This window comes from Falco peregrinus, chromosome 3, assembly GCF_023634155.1.
Source record: "Falco peregrinus isolate bFalPer1 chromosome 3, bFalPer1.pri, whole genome shotgun sequence".
In the NCBI taxonomy this organism is placed as follows: domain Eukaryota; kingdom Metazoa; phylum Chordata; class Aves; order Falconiformes; family Falconidae; genus Falco; species Falco peregrinus.
In genome coordinates this window covers 46859791-46883323 of record NC_073723.1, presented here as the reverse complement: position 1 = coordinate 46883323, position 23533 = coordinate 46859791, and the positions used below count along the sequence as shown (strand labels likewise).

Below are 23533 nucleotides of genomic sequence, written 5' to 3'. Positions count from 1 at the left end.
GCAGATGCCCCATCCCTGGAAATGTTCAAGGCCAGGCTGGATGGGGCTTTGAGCAACCTGGTCTAGTGGAAGGTGTCCCTGCCCATGGCAGGGGATTGGACTAGATGATCTTCAAAGATGCCTTCCAACTTAAACCATTCTGTGATTCTATATACATATACCTATAAACATATACATAGCCTTGTTAATGCAACTGATGATGTGTTTTCATCAGGGCCTCCTTTTTTTCCAGACTCTGTGCCTGATGCTGACATTAAAAGATTATGTTCTACACAAGAGGGAACGGTAGGGTAAAATTACCTCTACCTTTAACCACTCATTCAGTATCTGAAAGTCCTGCCTGGTGGTTTTCTATCCCTGAGGCCATTTAAACCTACACCCTTTTTTTTTTTTTTAAAGTGGCATCTGTAGCCTACTTCAGAGAAATGGAGGAGCAAGAAGTGGGCTCCCTTCTGTTGATATTCTTATTTTTGAAATTAAAAGATAGTGGAACAGGAAAAGGGAGGTGGAATATGATCCAAAATAGCCCTGAATTGCAGCCAGCCAGCAGACTGGCCCGGTGGCATTGGCCTTTCACTATGAAGCAGCCTCTCAACTACTGAATAAAAGCTTTCCAGCTTTTGGGTAGAATTGCCCTGGACTTCAGGGTAGTATGTATCCATGGGATGACACCAGACCACTCAATGACTCTCCACGTAAGAATGCTGCGTTTCCTGAATCTTTTCCAGGGCAGCCATCTCCTGCCTTGCTCTGCTGACCGTGGCTCTGGAGGAGCGCTAAGAGAGAAGAGCCATATCTTCTGGCAGGAATGGGATACAGTACCCTGAAATTCTAGTCTACGTACAGGGAAGGACCAATACAGAGCATGAGAGAGCAGCTATTAAGTAGCATTCATCCATCCCTACTTCACATGAGTAATAGCTATCCCATTAATACTTTTAGAAATTAGGGTATAAACATGTAAAAATAAGTTAAGGGCATATATAGGACCACGTGCATACAGCAACAAAAGGCAGGATAACCATTTTGTTTCCTATTAATATGAAAAATCTCTCTATTGGATGTCATTCTACCCGATTTTACCGCGAAGCTGTACAGGACAAAACAGTTTGGATACCCATGGCACCCACTGTACCAAAGAGAATGCATACATATCTTATATAATCTCCCTGGGATAGCTCTGGGAGGGAGGAAAATACCACCTCTATGCAAAATACTCTGCCTCAGGCATCTCTTTTCTTTGCACTGGGGCAATGGGGGTACTGCCCCAAACCATCAGCTCCAGACCAGTTCTTCTTCCTTCCCTTGGACTGTGCAGGGGATTTGGCAGCTGAGTTCATTACCCTTAACACTTATCAGGCCTCAGGAGGGCTAAAAAAATGCCAAGGCTTTGTGCAACAGAGTCCTGAATTACATTCTGTATTGTGACTAGGAAGAAATGTAAAATAAACAATATAATTTTACACTGTGCTGTGCATGGCCCACAAATTACAGGAGGAGGAATTACATGAAGAACAATTCATCTCTGAGATTCCAATTATAGGTGTGGGGAGAAAACAATATATTTGTGAGAATTTGAAATGCAGAGCAGTTGGCATAGTTTTATTTTAAAATGATAAATATTTTCAGATCGAAGTGCAATTAGTAGTGAAAATGTCATGTAGTTTTACTATGTATGTTTGTTAATATGGCTGGCATAACTCATTTTGGAGATGCTTGCAGTGCAGAGTCCTGTACTACATAGATCATAACCAAAAATACAGTACTTACATGTATATATAAAATGTATACAGAGACAACATTGCCAAACAGCCTTTTGGGACAGTTTAAAAGAATATCATTAATTTTTACTGTACACTTACACTTCTGGCTCAGTTCCAGCACTGGCTTTCTGTAAAAATCATTTCAAGTATAGAATTATGCTATTTGCTTGCAGCAACATCACAGGAACAGTAGTAAGCCATATGTTGCTACTTAGCAACTTGGTCTATAAGTCCCAAAGCATGTACTGATTTGAAAATTGAACAGAAATGATAATTGTTGAGGGATGCTGTGAGGCAACTTGTCTTGGATTACCAAGCTATGCAGATGTTTGATGTTATACAGCAAAAGGAACAAAACTATATTTTTCCTGTCCAGTAGCTGAGCTTTTATTTATGCTAGCCTAAAGGGGACAAATTGATTAAACCTCTTAAAATAATACAAGGTGATGTCTTTCTGGATATGAACAGTTTGCAGTAAACAGAAAGAACTGAAGTACATGTCAGTGTGCATCAGGACCCCCCCAAATTCTGCCTCTGTAGTCACAGAATCCTGAAGACAGCCTAGTTGAAACCTCTCGGTCCTTGGTGTTGCATACCATGATTCAGTCTGCCAACCTACTTCCCAAACAAACTGTGTCAGACTCTGAAATTAGAAAATGATGCTTACAGCTGACTCAGTCAGCATGATCAGAGCTTGAATAAAAGTTTCTGATAGGGCCAGGCATCTCTTAATATGTGAGATTCATATCTTAGTTAACAGATGTGTCTCCATGAAGGAAAGTGGAGAAATTAATTCACTCCTCATTCTGACAGGATTCAAACCCTCTTTTCTGATCTTGAAAGGGAACAGCCAAGTTACTGAGGGTGGGAAGGAACCTGCACTCCTCTTACTGAAGTCATGCAACTGCAAGGCTCATGAGAACAGATGCAAAATTGACACAGAACAAAACTCTATGGATGAAGTGACTAGGCTTTCACCTGTGAGAGAACATTTTCTCATCTCTTTTTATAGGATTATTTGTTTTACATCCAGTAACATTCAGAGGAAAATGAACAGTCGGTCTTGAAAAGAGGGACAAGAAAATACGGTCACATCCTTTCTTCTTCCTTTCCTTCCCTAGTAAGCTACGCGATCTTGCATGCTTTGTTTTCAGAGCAGTGAACATCATATTCTTTCCAGTTTTAACAAGCAGATTGGATGTTGAAATGGTAATCAGTTCACCAATTTTTGGGTGTTCATCAAATGTTGCCTGAGATAGGAATGACACCGCATTACAGTCAGTGAAGACCTCACCAATACTGTCAGTGAAGAGCTTAGTTCCTTTGAGAAATGACTAGTAGCTGTCTACATCAGGAACGGGTTTGAGAAGGCTTCTCTCACAGTCCCAGGTTCTTGCCAAAACAAGAGGCAGGTTTCCAACACACCCCAGCTGCCTGCTCCTAGTGTGTTGTTTTGTCTCCTTTTTTTTTAAAAAAAAATCATTATTACAGGCTTTTTCACATATATTCACTTTAAAAACCACTGCAATGTTGTAAACGCCAGGAGAGAATCACAGTAAGGGAAAGGATGGTGTGACAGCTCAAAGCTGACAGCTGCTCTCAAACAGGCAAAGGAGGCAGTTATTGGTGTGCATTTGGTGATAACTTAAATTACCACGCCTGGCAGTTGAGCTATCTCTTGCCACATGGATCCCCCAGCAAAGGACAAAGAGTTTTGACACCAGCCTCTGAGTTTGGAACTCCACCTGGGAGCCAGACACCCAAGAGCTCAGCTTTGCAATGGCAAGGTTTTAAGTCTGTAAGTCCTTTCTTGGCTCCAGCCCTTAGTAGGCATTCAGGGTTTTCTGTTGTCATTGAATTTGGAAATGTCATATTTGATAGATTTTCTCTTTGAAGACAAAAACATTTGCACTGAAAATATCTAGGCCTGGATCTTTAAAGGAACTTTAAGCACCTTACTTCCACTAAAACCAGTGTTACATGCATAAATATCTCTGAGTATCTGGGCCTTGTTAGCACATGTAGAAACTGCATAAAAGATTAAAACTTATACTCTTAATTTTTCAATATGCCATTTAAATTATTTAAACTACATGCACACACAGTACAAAAATATCAACAGAAGAAAAATAATTCTGATGTATAATGTGGATTTGCAATTTTTTATTCAAAACTATTTAAGACAGACATAATGATTCTCTGAAAGGTAGCAGCTGCCTTATAACAGCAATCATTCACAGAGTTTGTATTTCTACTCTTTCAAACAAATTCAATTAGCCTTTGCACTTCAAAACCCTTAAGGCATAAATGAGATGATACTAGGCTGCTTTAATCTAATAGTAATACTAAAACTTGTCAGTACAGTTTTTGGATTAATGGTTAGAGAAAAATTAATAATATAATTTTTCATTTTTTAATCAAACAGTTCTATTCTAAACTACCTCTGGATCTTGGAGGGTTCTTAGTTGAATAAGTTCAATCACGCACAAATGCTAAATGCAAAGTACAGTTGGTCTCTAAAGGTACTTCAGAATAACTTCAACAGAAGGCTGGGAAGCAACATGGTAGAATATTTTAAAGACAGTCTTTTTGATTGAACAGTGTAGCTCATCTCACTCAGCCTCCTGCTTCCCTGCCCCCAAATGAACCTCTATATCTGAAGAACTCTGCTTCACGAAGACATTAAGCACTGACTGTACTGTCACTTTCCAAAACCGTTGATTTCTAAATTACATCCTGGCCATCTATACACATTTACTATGCATGCAAACTTATTTTCCACCCAATGAGAGCTCTTCACGTACTCCTACTGGTCCTGCAAGAAAGAGGTAGACCAGAGTAGCCACTGCTGGCCCTGAGCTACTGCATAATCTAGACCACAAACCTGCTTATTCAGGGACATTTCTGACACAATCCAACTGACCTGCACCACTATCACCATCACTTACTAACGTGGAATTAAACTGGCTGAAACATGCTAAGAGTATGAAAAATTCTCCCCTACATACAGATTTAGCTACAGGTAGGCAAACCAAAAAACTACATTTCCTTTTTAAGAAGTAATTACAGTATTTACTTTTTAGAAATCTGAAGTATCTTAGGGTTTGAGTGGAAAGGTGGCAGGTTTTTAAATATACACCTAGTATCAGAATTCAGTGTGTAGGGTTCCCCAAATTGAAAGGACTCAAAGATACCTGTAAAGTATCTACATCACACTAAGCCATCTAGTCTGCAAGCTACAGAAGACCAAGTCATTGCCTTAACCCCACTGCTAATTGTATAACATTGGCAACAGTCCTCAGCCATATAATTAGTGTTAAAAATACAATTCTTCAACTACGACTGGCCTAAGAATGATAATTAAAGCTATTTGTGACATGTGTAGCTTATAATGATTAACTTGTCTGCAGTCAGATAAACAAATAACTTGCACCTGTAAAGACTTTATTTCCTGAAGGTAAAACAACTGTTTAGGAAAGATCATGCTGGCAAAACAGCTGCTTGCATTCTGGAGAGGAAACAAGGTAGTATCTTTCAACAAACGCCAACTCTGGTGTTTTATCAGCTCTATCTCATTAACTGGAAACAAGGCTTAAATGCTTTGTTTATAAATTATGATTATTCCTGATTGCAGCAGTTACTGATAGTGCCACTCATTTGCAATGCAACTCTTTGAATTTGTTTAATTACAATTTGAAACAAGGCAGAGAAGATTAATTAACCCACCTGGTTGGCTGGCACATAGTCCTGGCTCGGCTCTGTCATACTCATATACATGTTCTCACCGTCAAACTGCAAAGGAAATAATAGTAAACATTCAGCAAACTTGAATATTTTTCAACATTGACTGAAAAAAAACAGTAGCCATAAAATAATATTACAGCCTGGTTTTAGAGACTTGTAATTGCATGTGTGCATCTTGTCTTTGATGTTCCTGTTGTCATCCTTATTGACCCTGGATGTCAGTGATTTGGAGTAATTAGCGCTCTAGTAATTACAGCTAGCAAGCAAGAAATGAATAGTTTCCTTTCATCTGCAATCTGTTTTAAAACAAAATGGCTCATTTTGTGCACCATGTATACATATTGCTGTTGGTTGTAATGAAGTACTAAGTGAATTGCAGTTACTGAGAAAAGGAAGATGAGAATAGATACTGCACTAAAATGCATCTTAATGGATTCCAAGTTTAGCTTCTGAGCAGAACAAGAGTTGAAATTTCAAAACAAATTAAAACCCCCATCAAAATGTTCCCATATCAGAAAGTAGGAAATACATTTCCAGACAGCTTTCAGACATCTGAAACAGCATACCTCCTGACCGTATGGTATAAGAGGATAGTTTGCTCTGTGTGTGAATAAAATAAACATTCATAACCAGAACTGCAAAAATACTCTTCCATAAATGATAAATGCCATTCCTGGAAATATATACAAAGCTTTTGTTGTTGTTCTTTTCCTCCAGTCAGCTGCAGTTAAGAAGTAACAGAAATGCGATAGAAAGGAGTTCATTAAAATCTGAAGGTCTAGATGGAGAAAAACTGTCAGAACTGAAGCCTCATCCTGTACCAACACAAAAAAGTATAAAACTGCTCATTTGTTACATAATCTGGAAAATGTCACCACAGAACTCTTGTCACGCCCCTTCAAGTGGCAGTGCCAACAGGACAACTATAATCCCAGTGTTCATTCAGGAGGTAGGGAAAATCTTTTCAACCTTTGAAGCAGAAATGAACAACAGCAGAAATCCCCATCCCCAGTTATCAACCACAAATTTCCAGCTGTTATGACATGTGTTTGAAATAACTTTCACCTGACCCATTCTGTGAGTGCTTAGGGTGACATATTTTGGACACGAGCCATTATTTTTGATGATGCAGCGGCTTTTTTAAAAAGTCCGCACTACTGAGCCTACCCTGCTCCTACAGAAGGTGGCAGTGAAATATCCCACGGACATTTCTTGAGCCACGCTGAGCTTCTCGGGATATTCTACCTGCAAGGTGCAGTATATTCAACTAGACCAAGATAGCTAAGTCAAACTGTGGCTTTGGCAGATAGCTCTACCAATTTTTGCTGAGGTGGCTGAAAAGGTTTCAGCTTCCAGCTGTTCATCCTATTTCTCTGCCAGAGGCTACAAGGCTTGTAACAGCAGCAGCAGAAATGAGCAAGTGCCAGCTCCTGCTGCAGCAGTTGTCTGCCATTTGTGGCCAGAGCTGTTTAATAGATAGTCACAGCCTATCTGTCAGGAGTCCTAGTTCCACAGGAGGGAAAGGATTACACCACGGGCACAGATCTGCCGTAGGGAATAGAGTATTTCTGAAGTGTGATGGACTACAGATAGCTAGATTAGAGCATAAAAATAGGTATTGATGGATGTTCCTTCATTATCTCTTGCTTACACTTGCCATTCTCTCAGATTTCTCATTGAAAAGAATACCCTTATTTACTAGCATTCAAAGTAGAGTTTTGGAGAAAATTTTTTAGCATCTAGATTGCTTGCACCCTGGAAAAAATGCATTGTTTCTTCTACTCAGATGGACAGGTGAAATGCTGAAGAGAGATTTCACAGCCTGCGGTTGGAAACCAAGCGCTCCAGTGTGAGGCCTACTGGAGCTCAACTTATTCAGCTTGTCAGACTAAAGGCTGAAAGGTGCCTTGATCACTGTGATTGGTACTTACACCCTGGAAAGATGTCTGAGTGCAAGATGTCAGCCTTCCTGACAGTGGTATAATGAGATCTAGTGTTGAGAAATGGGAGTTAGAGAAATTCAGTCCTGAAATAAGATACAAGATCCTACTTTAGAAGGTAATTAAGCATTATGTCAACAGCAAACTCACCATTTCTTGAACATTTCAAAATGAAGTTAGATATCTTTTTCAGAAAAGAAGCATTCCATATCATATTCATAAGAAATCCTACGGACAGGATAGTTATACTGGCTGGCTATGGTAGTCCTACCTGCCCTGAAAACCATGATTCTTTAAGTCTCCTATTTTGAATTTTCCTCATTATCTTCATATATTTCCTGCTCTATATTGCAGACATTGCTATAATTTAAATCTTATGTTGTATGTGTTCAATTGCAGTGAACATGAAGAAATTTCTTTCCTTTTCTGCATACTGGCTAGATAAGTCAAGATTTATTACAATTTATTTTGTTTTCCATAATGCCTGAGCTTGCAATTTAAAAATCTTTATGAAGTGTACTAGTCTTTCAAATAATTCCTTCTTTTGGATGGTTTGGTCATCTATTTGTCCGTGCTCCCAAGCTTACAATCACCAAATTTGCATTTACAGAAAAATTTCCCTAAGGTATTTTTCCATGAATCCTGGAAATTTTCATCATTCTGTGCATTGTTCTTGAATCATCTGCCTACCTGATCAGTGCTTGTTACTAGTGGTGCCTCTGGCATTGACAGGATCTTGGATCTAAGCCTTTTCTATTCGTTGCTTGTGGCTCTCCGTTTAGCTCTGAAATGCTTTTGTTCTAACACCATCTGTGGGCTTAATGTGAGCATGTATCAATGAAAGCCAAAACCAAAAGCATACCTAAAGTTAAACTTCCTGGACTTTTGGCTTGGCCTGAAATGAGAAATGACCTTCTGCAATGTTTTGGATTACTTTGGTACGGTAAATTCTCAGAAAAATATATCGATGCATAATATCTGTAAAATCTGATTGACCTATTAACATCTAAATATACCCAGCAGCTGTTTGATTTATTATTTAATTTCTTCAATGTTAAAACATGGAGTTTAGTCACTGCCATATTTAGTATCTGCTTGTTAGAAGAAGTATGTGTAAGATGTTGTGTAACTGGTTGCATAGTTCAATAAGATTTGATGCAATGTGTATTTTTTGTAGTGTTTATATTTGCAGGATGCAGACTGTATTTGTTGACACTAACACTGCTGGCATGTTAGTATTCATACTACATTTAGAGCTATTAAACTATTATCTGCCCTCAGTCTAGTGCAGCATGGTGCATGGCTTCTTGGTGCTTCTTACAGCAGGTACTGTCAGGAGATGTCTCCTTCAAGTTTTCAGTATTTATTAAAATGTTTATAAAAGAGTGAAATTATGATTTTTGTATACTAAAATAAAACAAAATATTTAATTCAATGCTGAATTGGTTATTCATCATCCCCTTTCCCAACTACCAACCTGTGGAATACAGATGACCTATATAGCCCATGCCAGCTAAAAACCCAGGGTATACAAAGCCTTCAATAACAAGAAGTTCAGAGACACTGATGCAACCAGCATATTGTGTCTGTGCCCACCTTGCCCAAATATGATTATTCCACATTGAAACAATAAACTGAGAAAAAAATGCCAACTAATTGATCAAATGGAAGGTTCTACTCTTTTTTTTTTTTTTCCCATTTGTTTCAGAAGCTTCCAAAACAAGCCCATAAACCCCAGAAATTAATATTGAGTCATTTCACCTTTAATACACTGCTTTGTAACACACAGGGTCTGCAGCATGGCACCTCTCAACTCTCATCCAGAACAGGCTAACTCATACTACATCTACCTTGAATTCAGCTTTAAAAGTAAGGTGATTTATGCAAGAGCAGTTCAAGCAACCCATCCAGATCCGACAGTGAGTCAAAAGGTCAGCAAATACAACACAAAGATGCCTCCAACCACCAGATTTTTCTTCCAGGTTATACTCCATGCCTCCAAAATGATCTTATTTTACTCATCATTCCCCAGACCTACAAGAACCTTGTATTCTCTGCCACTCACTGTGCTTGATTTTAAGCAAGGAAACTGCACAAGCATCACTTAACCTGTGGATGATTCATCCAAACATAACAGACAAAACACAAGGCAGGCAGTTAAATGAACTGTCTTTTATGAACCTATGTATGATGTATATATATCATATGACATTTCATCTAAAGCTTTCCTAATGTGTCTCCAAGATCCTTCAGTATCATTAAGGGCAGATTTCAAAATCTTTCATTTTAATCTATTAAAAGTGAATGCTAATACAATATTCTGATGTGTGATAATAACTACTCATGACAACATTTCTTTTCATATTAAAGTGTAACTGCATGAGAATTTTGGGTGAGAGCAAACTATGAATATGACCACATAGTAATATAAAAAGATATGTAAGTTGGAGCTGTTTGGAATATATATTCAGAATTACATCATACTCTTTATTTAAATGATTATTATAAATAAAACGTACAGGTCAACACTATGGCTCGGCCAGTTAGATCTCCCTTAGAATCACCCTTTGTAAGACAAGTTACAGTGTTCAACAACCAACATGCACAAAATACCCAAGTGCTGTTATTAAATGCAATTTACTCATTTAAGTTAGGAAAATAACTACATAAACACTGGCTTACTGTAACTGATGCAAGAGCTATGACAGAGTTCAGCGAATGTTCAGAGGGTGGTGAGGTTGTTTTATCATGGATGGATTTACCAAGGGGTCCAAAGCTGGCTTTTGTCTCCCATTAGCATGGCATCACATCAGAGTCATATAATGTAGTCATGGCCCGGAAGCCTGTTTTCATCTTCCCACTTAGGTTGCAGCCAACTCTCCCAGCATTTATAATAATGATTGTGAAGTAGCAAAGCTTGCAAGAATGGTACTTTTTCATTCATTCTTTATGTGCTTCTTCAAATGAAAAACATCATATGCGGACTATGTCACAAAGACATTATAATCAGATTGCATAAAAATTTGGTGACACCAACTTAAAAGATTCTTCATTACAGCCTACATATACAAAATTTGGAAGACAAAAAGAAAGGTACCAGAGTGCAGAAAAAACTAGAAGGGGCTGAAAGCCGAAGAGGATAACTGCAAAGAAAAATTATTTTTATATTGCTAACTGTATGTGAGTATACAGTGATTATAAATGCAGAGACATACCTGCATTAGCCTCGTGTAGCTAGTTCAGATGACAACTGCCACAGGGATGCACAGGTTCAACAGAAGCTTCCAGCCTACGTGTCCGCCCCTCCCCACAGACTACAATTTCTATGCCAGGTCACTCAGTCTTCATTGCCAGGGTCACCTGTGCTATCTGGATTACAGGGAGAATGAATTTTCACCCTTCTCTTTCTCCTTGCTACCTCTCACTTCTTTGCTGTTGTTGAGAGAAGTGAGGATTTATTTTCCTCCTTTTCATCCACAGTTTTGAATGTCTGAGGGAACTGCCTATTTTCTTTCTCTTTGCATGCATATATACATGCCCTAAGTTCTGCAGGCATAGTTATATCAGCTAGAAGAAAGAAAATCAAGCACATGGAACTTTGAGCTTCTTCTAGTTCATGCTGAAGTACAGCTCAGTATGATGGTACTACATTTCATCCAGGCAGGAAAGCATGATGAATAGTATCCCATATGACTTTTGATGCCAAAACAAGCTTGGGGCTGGGGCGTGGAGCAGGAGGAACTGTGGACACTGTTTTGTGCACAAATGTACCTCAACAGCAATATCCAGAAATGTAGAGATTAAAGGAGAAGCAGCAAGGGAAGAGATGGTCAAACTGGTGAAAGTTGCTGTGTTTATGAAGTTCAGCTTCTGGGTAAAGCCACTTGGACTCGACATCTCAGTATCTTCAAAGGATGCTGAAGATCTTGAAAGCCTGTGTTATTAATCACATAATCTAAATACAAATTTCTCCCATCTTAGATTGGAACTGGAAACTAGATTTAAATTTAAACTTTAGCTATAGCTTTTAACCATAGTTTACCTTGCTCTGACGGTGCCCCAACACAATTCATTGTTTCATTTTAAGAAAATGTTGCAATAACATTGTGTAAAAAGATCATTTATTTTTAGTGATTTAGTGATTTTAGTGCTTACAGCTTACAGACATCATTTGTAACTTACATTATCTAAAAGCCACTAATCCTGAAAAAGCTTTTAAACTAGGTAATTTTGTTTATTTTAAACCAAATGCGAAGAGTGAACATTGTCTCAGGTTGCTCGATGGCAAACAAAGTGATATATTATTTTACTCAGAGCTGCTGAAATAAGACTAAAATAATGATGGAACACAACATAAATCATCAAATGGCTATGCTAAAAGAACAGTTGATCTTGTTACGGCAACCACTGAAGATAAAAACAGAGATGCTCTGTAAACATCATTACACGATGGAAAATCCCTTTCTTGACAGTTTTTCAGAGCGGTATGTCTGCATTAAATTGAAACTCCATTTTGTCTCCTGAACTGTTTTGTATGCTGTACTGAACACATGCTTAAATTTGCCCAAGACAGGTTACAGTAATGTATTCTAGACAGGTGTCCTTCTCAGGAAAGGGGCTCGACACCTCACTGAAGGACTATCACAGGAAAATTGTCAAAACACACTAGTACTTACGACTTTGATTGCCTCTTCTGCCATCTTTCCTCCCTCCTTCCAGGATTGCTTTTCAAAAGAGAAGAGTACTGGAAGACTTATGAGATGAGGTGAAAATGCCTGAATGGAGTACCATGGCAAAAAGAAGACAGGTCTCTGCAGAGCTGGATGTTTCTGTATGGCCAAATGAAGGCGACTACTGCAGTCTGGCAGGGCGTGGAGATGTCCTGTCCCACCTGGAGCAGTAAGAGTCCTCCAGGTCACAGAAAGTTTGCTGTACCAAGCATTAGACAGGAGATGGCATGTCTCAAGTTTATTATTGTCACAAATTTTGATTTTGTAACTCATTTTCAGAAGTATTAGGAAAATTCTGTTTGTCTCCTCTGCTTTCATTTTCTTACATGCTGTCCAGAGTCTAAACCAGGAATACGGGGTATGATGTGTTTAATTAATCCAAGTATAGTGATGTGTGGGCTAGGCATATTGGAGTTGGGAAAGAATCTGCCCCGGTCTTGATGGCTCTCTGGAGAGTGGGAGTGAGCCACAAGGTGGGCGAGCACTGGCAGCAATCCCCAGGGCAGGAAGCGAAGGTGCTGCTTCACAAGGGAACACTGTCAGACATTTCCCATCCTTGGAAAGAGCCAGAAAGAGTGATGAAACTCTTTCTGCTCACAGCACTCCACTGACTTCAATACATTCAGTGCCTGGATCAAAGCCACAACAGGGCATGCAGATTAGCACCACACTGTGTCTTTTCTACAGCATGGCTTTCAAAAAGGACATGTTTTGAAAATACCCTGCTTGATTCTTCCAGAATGAGACCATTTTTGTCTCATTTTCCATTTATAACACATACTATTGCCTCAGAAAGTATAGGCAGTACTGTCAAAGTTTTCTCTCAGATTTTTATGCCTGTGCCATAAATACCCAACACAGACCTTCTACTGTTGCGTTCCCCAAGCTAACTCACTATTTACTGCTCTCATTGTGAGAAAGGGGAGGAACCAGAGGTTCGCCGAGTACATTCTCAAAGGTGGCAAGCTGGCTGAATATCTAAATATACACTGGTAGTTAAAACCTGAACGATGTCACTACAGCATTTGTGTTTTTCCTGTGCTTAATAGAGGTTAATGTGGAACTGGAGAGGAGGTGAAGGGGAGTGTTTAGCTTCCCGCTTGGAGCCTGCATGTGTCAATGCCTGACAGAGCCTTGAAGTTGTTAGCCTGCACGCAGTGCGCTAGCTGAATGAGGTTACAGTGCTGAGCACAGCGGGCTAATAGAAGTAGGATCAGACTGATAGGAGGAGTGGCAGAGTCCAGGCACAGCAGAGTGTATCAAAGACAGCCCAGGGGAGAGCGGGTACTGTATTAGTCCTTTGTGTACATTTAAATGGAAGACAGTGAGCATGCAGAGATGAACTCTGAACTCTCTCAGCTGGGCTCCTGCTCCTTTTAACCTTGGGTGTGTAAATAAAATAAAATTTAAAAAAAAAAAAACAACAAATCAACGCAATGTGGTCTGGATTCCTATGCTAAACTATCTCTTGCATATTGAACACTCATTGAATAAACATACAGGGATCAAAGTGGCAAATGATTTTGCTATTGTTTTCCTCAATCCACACTAAATTATAGATGTAGCAACCCACTGGGAAAATTGGGTGATAAGGTGGAAAGGTTTGAACAACTAAGATTAGACCTTTCTCTTTCTGCCCACAATAGCTGAGGAAATTTGTTTAACCTGGTAGGTTTGCAATATTTTCCAACCCAAACGCACTTGGCCAATTTCATGACAAAGGTCTGATCCTGCATCACAGAAGGTGAAGTGAATCTTGCCATTGCCATTTGGACAGGAACTGGATCCGGTAGAATGGTAAAGGTAATAGGGCCCTTCTTAGAGTTTCAGAGTAATTTTTGTCAGTATTCATATCTGCCTCATCATTTCAAATGGTAGATTATGTAATAAAACACAAGAAAGCTTAATAAAAAGGATCTACAGAGAGCAGACAGATGACTGATTTTTTTTCTATATTCATGTGTGGAGCTCCCTGTGTCGCAGTATGGCAGAAGACAGGCTCCACAGACCTCAGTGAATGAGTTTTGCACAACTAGGACAAAACTGTTCCTTTGCATGACTACAGCAGGAGCTGTGTGCAGGGACCCATGGACCAAATTTAATCCACTATGTTATTTATAGAGTGAATGGGGTATATATACATATATAGTTCCTGTGGGAAAGTATGTCTGCTTCTACAGAGCAGAATCTTAGAAATAAAACGGGCCAGAACAACATTAACAAGAAAAGTGCAAGCAAAATTCTACTGCTATTCTGAAAATCCTGTGACAGAGGGTCCTGAGACTTAAACTAAACACAACAATTGCCAGGTAACTAGAAAATCTTGCCTCAATACTGCTATGCCTCATGTTTAAAAGAGTAAGGGAAAAAAAACCCCAAGCCATGGCATATTTAGAAATCCAGTTTTAAAAAGTTATTGAAAGGCTTGATCATCTAAGAACTTAAGCACTCCACATCAATGCAGCAGGTCATTTGAACACGTGCATATATAGCATGCATTAAAATTATCCCGTTGAAGGGGATGACAGTGTGAGAGTATTTAAGATCAAGCAGCCATTCAAATATGTGATGAGATAGGACTGAAGAGCTCAGAAATTTACAGGAACAGGCATAAAATATTGAAGTATGAGCCAAACTCAGATAGGACAAATCAGCTTAAATTTCTGGTAAACAAATTATTTAGCACAGTCTGATGGAATCTCATTAGATACAACTAATTCTGACCTGGAAGGAGGGATAACAAAAATGACTGATCTCAAAGATTTGGCAAAACACAGACATCTGTTAAATGACAAGGGTGTTGTAGGGCTGCTAGACAATCATAGTTTACCAAAACAGCTACCATGGCAGCCACGTGGACAATCCCACTTCCATCCACCGTTACTCTGATATATGAAGAGGTCCGTTAATTTCACCAGGATTATTTTCATGAAGAATGCAACACATTTATTTCCCTGCCTGCAAAAAACAAGAAGCTGGAGCCCCACACACTTCAAATTCCACTTTTGAACATAACAAAAGTTTTTGTGTTTCCAGTTGGAACAGATTCAAAACCTTGACATAGCTTGTAGTTTGACTTACTGCTTTGCTAAGATTGTCTACAGATCAAGCTGAGATACACTGATAGAGCAATGTAGAAAAGTTTGCAGTACTCTGTCCCAGAATAGGTCACTCAAGAGTAAATGTCATCAGAAATGTTCAAACTATTACTCAAAAGCAGAAGAGGAAAAGTTGTTTTACTTTTTTTTTTCTTATCAACTTCAGTGAAGATGTGTCCTTGATGTAATGAAATCACTTATCAGTTCTCAAAAATTCTAAGTGTTCTCTCTATACCTTTTAAGATAAAATTTGACCTTCAAGATTACAGTTCGTTTTATGACTAAATTATTCCATGACTGTTCTCATCTTTTGTTTCTCTTTTGTCAAGTATCACTTACAACAGGTTTTTTTTGTTAGTCTGCAACGGTGTTTCCTTTATACATTTGATATATTTTCTTTAAACAGAAAGAAAGGCAAGTCTGTACAAATACATTTCTTTTTTAGTTTTGAACGTAAAGACCTAAAATATAAAGTTACAGTTGTACCTGCTACTGTCTTACCAAAACCCTTTGAAGATGAAAAGTGTTCTACCTCCTCCCTCCCACTTGAGGAAAGAGTGCTACCCTCGGCACTGGCTGCTGCTTTTCCCATCAATACACACTGAATCTATTACTGTTGTACATTCCTCACAGCAAATCAGATAGCAAAAGTTACTCAAACCTGGCATTATCAGCACCATGACTGTTGTCTTTCCAAGAGGCCATGCATATCAGCATGAGGCAGTCACATGAGCACTGGGAGGAAGTTCCCTGGGCAGGCAAATCCGTCCCTTGAATAATAGCAGAATATGTTTCACACAGCATCTGTGAAAGCTTATTGTCAAGTTCTGCCTTGGATACAACTCCAGCAGTGGTGTTTCCATGCATTTTCTCCTTTCAGTTCAAACTCTTCATCAATTTTACTGTTTTATCTTAAGATCTTTCTCCATCCTTCCAGTCTGCTGAGACTAATGACCCCTTACTTTTTAATAACACTTGTGAGCACACTTAAAGACAGATACGCTGTCCCCTTCTTCAGGAAGCTTGTTTTAAATCTCTTTAACCTTCTCTGACAATACACTTTTTTCAAACATTTCTTCATTTGTAACCACTTGAGTGCTTCCTGTTACTGATGTTCTTTTCATCATCTCATGTGCTGTAAAAAATGAATGTAGTGCTCTAGCTATGCAGGAACAGATCTGAAGACGTTCTCTGTTCCCAGAGTTCATCTAGACTGGGGTATGCACCAGCTTCTTCCTTGCTGCACATGGAAGTTTTGGGTTTTCCCAGCCCTTAATAAATGAAACCTCTGGAAGCTTCTCCTGACCTATACAGTAGCATGGAAAGTTGACAGATAATTAGGTAGATATCATGATCTATGATAAATGAAGTTCCATGGATTTTGGCCCAAGTCAGAGCTGTATGTTTTTTTCAAATAAAGCATTTCCAAAATGTATCTTATGATGAAATTGACTTTTAAACATTTTATACAAAAAATTAAAAAGACACTTTAACAAGAAGAATGTGGCAGTTCAAGCATGCAGCAGCACTGCGGGAAACCCTGGTTCAGCCCTACTCTGCCATTCCCTCATATACCAATTGTACACCATAACCACAGACTGGGGGATAGTCTTTCGTATCACTTCTTGTCGTGTTAACTTTCTAAAAATGATGATGCTGTAGACTTGAATTCATCTCTCTCACACCTAGCTGAGCTCTGTGCCTCACAGGACATTATTTTCTGGTATCGGTCTTGCCAGTTTTGAACAGAAATCACATCCCAACCCTGAGAAATACTTAAGGAAGAACTGAAAAACAAACCCTTGGCAATCATAGTTTTGTCAAATGAATATTCACAAGACCATGTCACTTCAAAGTTTCCAACCTGATGTACTGCTGAAGCCCCCAAATGGACTGAAAGAAGCTGAGAGCTCTGTTATGCTGGAAAGAGCCATGCAGGCACAAGGGCGGTGCTTTATTTTCACCACTTACCACGAAAGGAGCTCTGGTGCAGCTCCTTCCTGGCTAGCCAGGCTGCAGCAGGGTTGCGATGCACTGGCAATCATTCCCCACATGTAGCAACCCAGAGGGAAGCAGGTACTCTTCAACACATGGCTAGGAGAGGATCTATGGGCAAGGTGGCCATGGGCTCCCCTCCACCTTAGCCAGCATTAAACAACTAGTCCCTGCAAATTGGGTGCCGGCATTTTTGAACTGGACAGTGACACCACTGTTAAGAGGAAACCCCTTGAAATACAGAAGTACTGCTTTTTAAACAAATAATCCTATAATTCACACATTGCAGCCTGTGCTTCAGTGCACTGAAATAGAAGCAAAATTTAGTATTTGCTAATCTTACTATAATTACAACAATCTTTGCTAAAACCAATGCTAATGAGCTAACAATTTTAAAATAAATGTATAATATATGTGATTAAAGCTTGATGGAGCTGTTCTAATGCTTTTATACTAGAAAAATGGCTTCATATTAACTTCTGATGTTTCACTTTCCCCACAGCATCACAATATCTGCTTCTGTTTTACCCAACTGTACAATAACTGTTGTGTTAACTTAAGCAATCTCGTAGCCTAGACAGACTCTTTAGCCATTTTATTAATCAATGAAAGCATAACAGTAATGTCATGGAAAATATGCCTTATCATTTTAGTGCCCGATATTATATTCTCTTACCTCTCTGTATAAGCTACTGAATTATTAATACACCATCCTCTGGATTTGATAAAATATGTGATGAAAATTATTGTAATCTTCTATGCCTAAAGACCATTAAATGAGCGCACATTGAACTTGAAACAAATGGCTTGAATAACTTTTGTTTTAAGATGTTCTTTGTGTTTGGAAGGCTGAAATGCATATTAAAAGTTTTAAAGTTAGGGAACAACACACTGAAAAGTACAGCTTCAATGGTCATACCTGAGATTATGTCTCTGCTACATATATGCAGAATAAACTTTACTCACATGGTCAAACCCACTTCTAAACTAAACTTTCCCAATCTAGAATAATTTAATTCTGTGTTTATTAATTAAAAAAATAAATAAAGAAGGAATAGAGAAAATCAAATGGCCAAATCATGCTGCGATTTGCAGATACACAAAAGCTGCATAAAAGTTACCAAAACCATATTTGGCTCCTTCCTTCCAAAAAAACTCCAAAGCACCAATTGAAATAACCGGATATCTACCGATGGAGTACAATGCCTTTGATTTGAATGCAGTTCAGAATCAAACACCTTTACACAGACAGGGCCTGTACCAGGGTACTAGCCTGAGTCTATGCTGGTATAATTCAAATAATTTCAAGACTAAAATTGAGTAGAACATCCATTGATCAGGCCCAGGAAATTAAGGTTTACTTGAGATGCAGTTTGCTTATTTTCTCATTTTTAGGGAAACCATTAAATGAATTCTTGCATTCAGCACTTAGTCTCTCCTAGTATGCACAACAATCTGTTCTGTGATATTCTTCTAAGAAGAGTATTAAGAGGCTCCAGGGTTTTGCAGAGGCTCCAGGGTCTTAATAGCTGAATTCAGAAACAGTAGTCATACAGTATTGCTGCTTCTTCCTGCGCTCTACAGTTCCTGTAATACTCCCAACTTTCCCTTATGTCAGTGCCTACATGTCACAGAAGTTCAGAAATAATAACATAGCATAAAAATGTGTCATCACTAGATTAATGTTTTGATAGAAAATTAAATTGGTGTTTTATTCACTTATTTGAAATAGTAACTACTACCTTGGAAAATATAAGGTGATTAATTTTCCAATATTTTCAGATCATATAATTAATACACAACATAAGAGTTTTGACATGTCTAAGTTTTACTCATAATCAAGATTTTGCAGTTCAGAGGTTCTTTTAGCTACGTGAGCCCTTACAAGCTAAAATAGTCAGAACATTGACTTAAAAGCTGTGGAAATATTTTATGCATTACAGTACATCACTGAAGGTCTTACGTTACCACAGAGAGCAATGTGAATTACATATCTGATATTATTTCTGACTGTTAAACACAGCTCATTGGAAATGTATAACCAGCTCCTTTTAAGAATATAAAGCAAAAGCAATATCATGTATTATGCCACAGCAGGTAATTCAGTGTCTTAGATAGGGTCAGCCAACAGATTTATCAAGCAGCCTCTAAGGAAAGCAGAGTTCAAGTCTAGGCTCATCAATAATACATAAATAAACTGAACAATTAGGTACAAAGTGGTTATCTTGTCAGACAACTTATTAACCGATAAACAGGATACTTATAGCAGACAGTGTAAAAAGAAGAGATATGTAAAGATAGGAAAAGACCTGAAAAAGAGAGAGGAAGGTTCTGTGCTCTTTAGTGTGTTTGTGAACTTGGTAATTCTCCCTAACTCTCCAGCCTGAGCTGAAAGCTATGATGTCTAGGCAGAGGTGGTTCAACAACACTTCACTACTAGGAATCACTTGGCTTTTTTTCTCCTGATAGCTGAACACAAATTTATGCCTTTGCTCTTTAATCAGTGGTCTGAGGAAGAACATATCCCACTTTTCCAGTAGACAGCTACTACAGTATCAGTTTCCACTACTTAATATGCAAGCTTTACATGAATAAACACTCATCCCCAGGGTGTAGTGTCACCACTGGGCATTACTATAATACAGTCTGACTACTGAGATGCACCAGTTTCTAGGAAAGCATAGATGAAAGCAGTCAGGCTTACATTTGGCTTACACCCCAACATGTCTTAAAAAGCAAATCTAATGTTAGTAAATGTCAAAATACGAGAGGCTTGGTCCTTCTTTACTATCAACAAACAATTTGATTTTCTTTTCTGTGCTGGCCTGCACTTTTCAGACAGAAAACAAGATCAGAGGTAGAAAGGTGTCACAGCACTCTTCAAACTATCAAGCTGCAACAAGGTCTTTCACCATCTCATACCAACACACTCTTCACACCAGTCCCTCTACTGCCTTCTCCTGGTCTCTCCTCATCCAGGGCACACATTCTCTTTCTTCTCTCTGCTTCTTCCTCTCTCTCTTTCTCGGCTGCTCTCTCTTCCTTGGCTGCCCAACCTCTTAACAGAACCAGCCACAGCTGCACCTTACTTATATCAGCCAGCCCACCACCCCTGAAGCCAACCCACAGTTGTATAATATCAATGCTAATTAACCCAACTTCATTCCTCTACAGAAAGGAATGTTGCTGTTTTTCCTTCAGTCAAGCAAAATAAGAAACATCTTGATTTCATTCAGGATCAACAAGTAAGCAAGCAAACTTAGTCCAAATAAAATCTTTTCATATACACATATCTACCTCAGTTCAGAAATCATGAATATTTGAAGTACAGATTTCAGGATTTAACTCAGAATGAAAATAATATTTATTTAATGTGATACCTTTCATGCCCAAGTACTCCAAAGTGCTTTGTAAATATTGATTAAATTCTGTCCTTAAATTGTGTTCAGCACCCCTTGACTCCAGTAGTCATTTTGAGGGGTATATGCAAAAGAAGACTTCAGGCCTTACGTGTTTTGCTAATGGAAATGTAAATTACCAGTGAAACAGAGCCACTTCTGTAGTGAAAAGGGACATTGCTCAGAAACACCTTACAGTGCAGCATAAAATTCAGGAATTTATAAATATCCTTGCCAGATGGACAAGTAATGTGGATGAACTGAAGATGTCTGCCATGACTTCACTGCATGGTCATTGTAGCTCAGTTAAACAAGGTGGGCAATTTTAAAACTATTCACTGTCATTTTACTCTAGTCTCATTTTAGTGAACAGTCGTCCTACTTTGCATCTGGGAACCTTTGAAAATGCACTTTTATATTTTGTCCAAAGACAGGCAGAGCCTGAAGAATAAGGTTCCCCTGTCTTTTACAGTGGAAACTACTTCTCAGACCCAGAAAGTCACCCTCACGGCTTCCTAAACCCCCTGCTGTGTTCATACCAGGCCTCCCCAAAGTAGACAGATGACAGCTAACGCAAACACAGCACCTGTAGAAAGACTTGGATGCAATCTGGATAAAAGGATGAAGCAGACCTGGATGGGAAAGACTGCATCTTGCCTGGGGAGTGAAACAAAAAATTGAAGCAGAGGAAAGACCGGTATCAAAGCCCAACTTCCAACTATGGAAGCAGGTTTCCATGTCAGACCGGCTGAACTGTCTATACAATGTGCATACTTTTTCCTGCTGTCTATAAAGGGACTCTAGGACAAATGTATCAAACTTAAGATCTGTAAAAGATGTGAGATGAATCCTAACTATTGCACACTGTGAAGTGAATGGGACAGTGTAAAGTGTCCACTACCTTTCTTCAGGACCAATGTCCTCACTGCTCTCCATCCCTGAGGAGCTGAAATAGCACCACTGAAACATCGTGAAGCTGCAGCAGAATCCTTATTCTCTCCTTCTCCTGAAGATCAATTGTAAGGATTATGAAGAAGACCAGGGATGGTTTTGCCTGCTGTATTGAAGGATTCCCTTGGCTGAGGGAAACAGCTTTGTGCATGTGACGTTTTTCCCAATAGTAGGAAATAATAAAGAGCATGTTAGATTGCAGGGTATGGATGCAGCCATTTTATACAGCACTACCTGCAGAATCAAACTGGCAAAAGCAGTCATGAAGGGTCTTCCCAGGGAAGAATTTCCAAGTTGCAGTCAATGAATGGACAGGCTGATGGCACTGCAACATGAAATTATTGCATCCCTGCCCACAAATCCAACCTATTATTTATTACTGCAGACTGTTAGTGAAAGAAGAAACAACTTAGCACAATGTTTAAGAAGCAAAATAGACTTCTGAATTGCTATAGGATACTTTGCACCCAATTTATGAGGTTTTGCAGAGCCATGAGATGCCTTGATCTCTTTAATATAAAACTTGGTTGGAAATATGTTTCTTAGAGTGAAGAATGAGGTGATAAAAATGTGATTAAGGTGTGCTAGCAATTTTATTTTGGCAACTTGATGTTGTGCTTTTGAATTCCAGTAAATATAATGTCTGGCTCTTTTTTAGTTGATAGTCTACCAGCTGAAGTCTCTACATATACAAGCATTAATAGACTCACAGACAATAAAATAAAAGCAGTCAAAAACTACATGCTATAATCTCTCTCTTTAAAATTAACTGTAGGAAGTCATAATGTATAGTTTATAATTATGATATCCAAAGAATTTCTGTTCAGTGAATCCAAAGGAAATTGCTTACTAAGGAACTAAGAATGCAATAAAAAGAAAATTAGGCACTGGCCCTGAAGCTCAAAAACAGAGTAAATCACATATTTCCTCAAGCAGAAAGGGAGTCCCATTGTTCAGGGAGAAAAAAAATCTCAAAATAACGTTAAAACACACAAGTCCAACTACCTAATCAGAAAACACAGATTAAAAGTGAACAAAACCAGTTTCAAAACTCCCTAAATTGTAAACAATTTTCCTTAGAGCCCTTGCTATGAGAAGCCTCGAGTAACTGTGGGAAGCGCTTTCTAATTCTAAACTTGGATCTTTCTTTTCTACACTGAGAATTCACCCCAGCCAGAGTACTGCTTTAATTAATACAGTTGGCATAATACAAGATGTGTTTCAAAGCTTGTCAATATGCCCCCATAAAACATAAGTGAAAATTAACCTTCAAGGGGTTATAGTAAACAAATGCTCAGTGGAGGCAAAAATATAAAAAAACTCCAAGTATAACTATCGCTTTAATATCTGTATGTGTGAAAATACTTTATCCTCTAACAAAGAATTAATACATGAAAAGCTTCACTAAACATTTTCTTCTACTACTCACATTTATGAAAGCGATTTCTGGAGCCTTAAGGAGGGTTAATGTACTCTCAGACTATAATCAATGAAAACAGCATGATTTACACAATCTATGTTTTTTGTCAAATTTAACCAGTGTATCACTGCATAAGATCTTTTCTCTGACAGGAGCTTACTGTATGATGGAGATGCTGGAATCCTCCTTACACTGGTTGCACCTGGCATGCCATGCTGTGCCTGTACAATGATAAAACGGGAGCTCTCAGGACAACCTCAGGCTATCCATCTCTGCTGCTTAAGGTAGTGGATGTGTCTCGCTGAAGATATGTAGAAACAGTTGTTTGAAGAAGTAGAATGAAGGTAAAGCAGAATTTGACAAATACAGGTTACATCAGAATTCTGTTACCCAAGTCCAAGAAAAAAAAATTTCACTCTCAGACCTTTACAAGTAAATGACAATTACAGCTGATTTACTAGTTCCTGCCTATTATCACTGCATGCCTATCGACA

General features: G+C 38.7%; 1 protein-coding gene across 5 annotated transcripts in view; it reads right to left on the bottom strand.

Moving 5' to 3' along the window:
* The window catches only part of TOX (thymocyte selection associated high mobility group box), a 224686-nt gene that overhangs the window by 103964 nt on the left and 97189 nt on the right, over positions 1–23533 (bottom strand). For all 5 annotated transcript variants that reach the window (XM_005238222.4, XM_055799777.1, XM_027787921.2 and 2 more), the window contains exon 2: positions 5490–5555. In XM_005238222.4, the coding sequence (XP_005238279.1) occupies positions 5490–5555 (66 nt within the window). The remainder of the gene's footprint in view (positions 1–5489; positions 5556–23533) is intronic.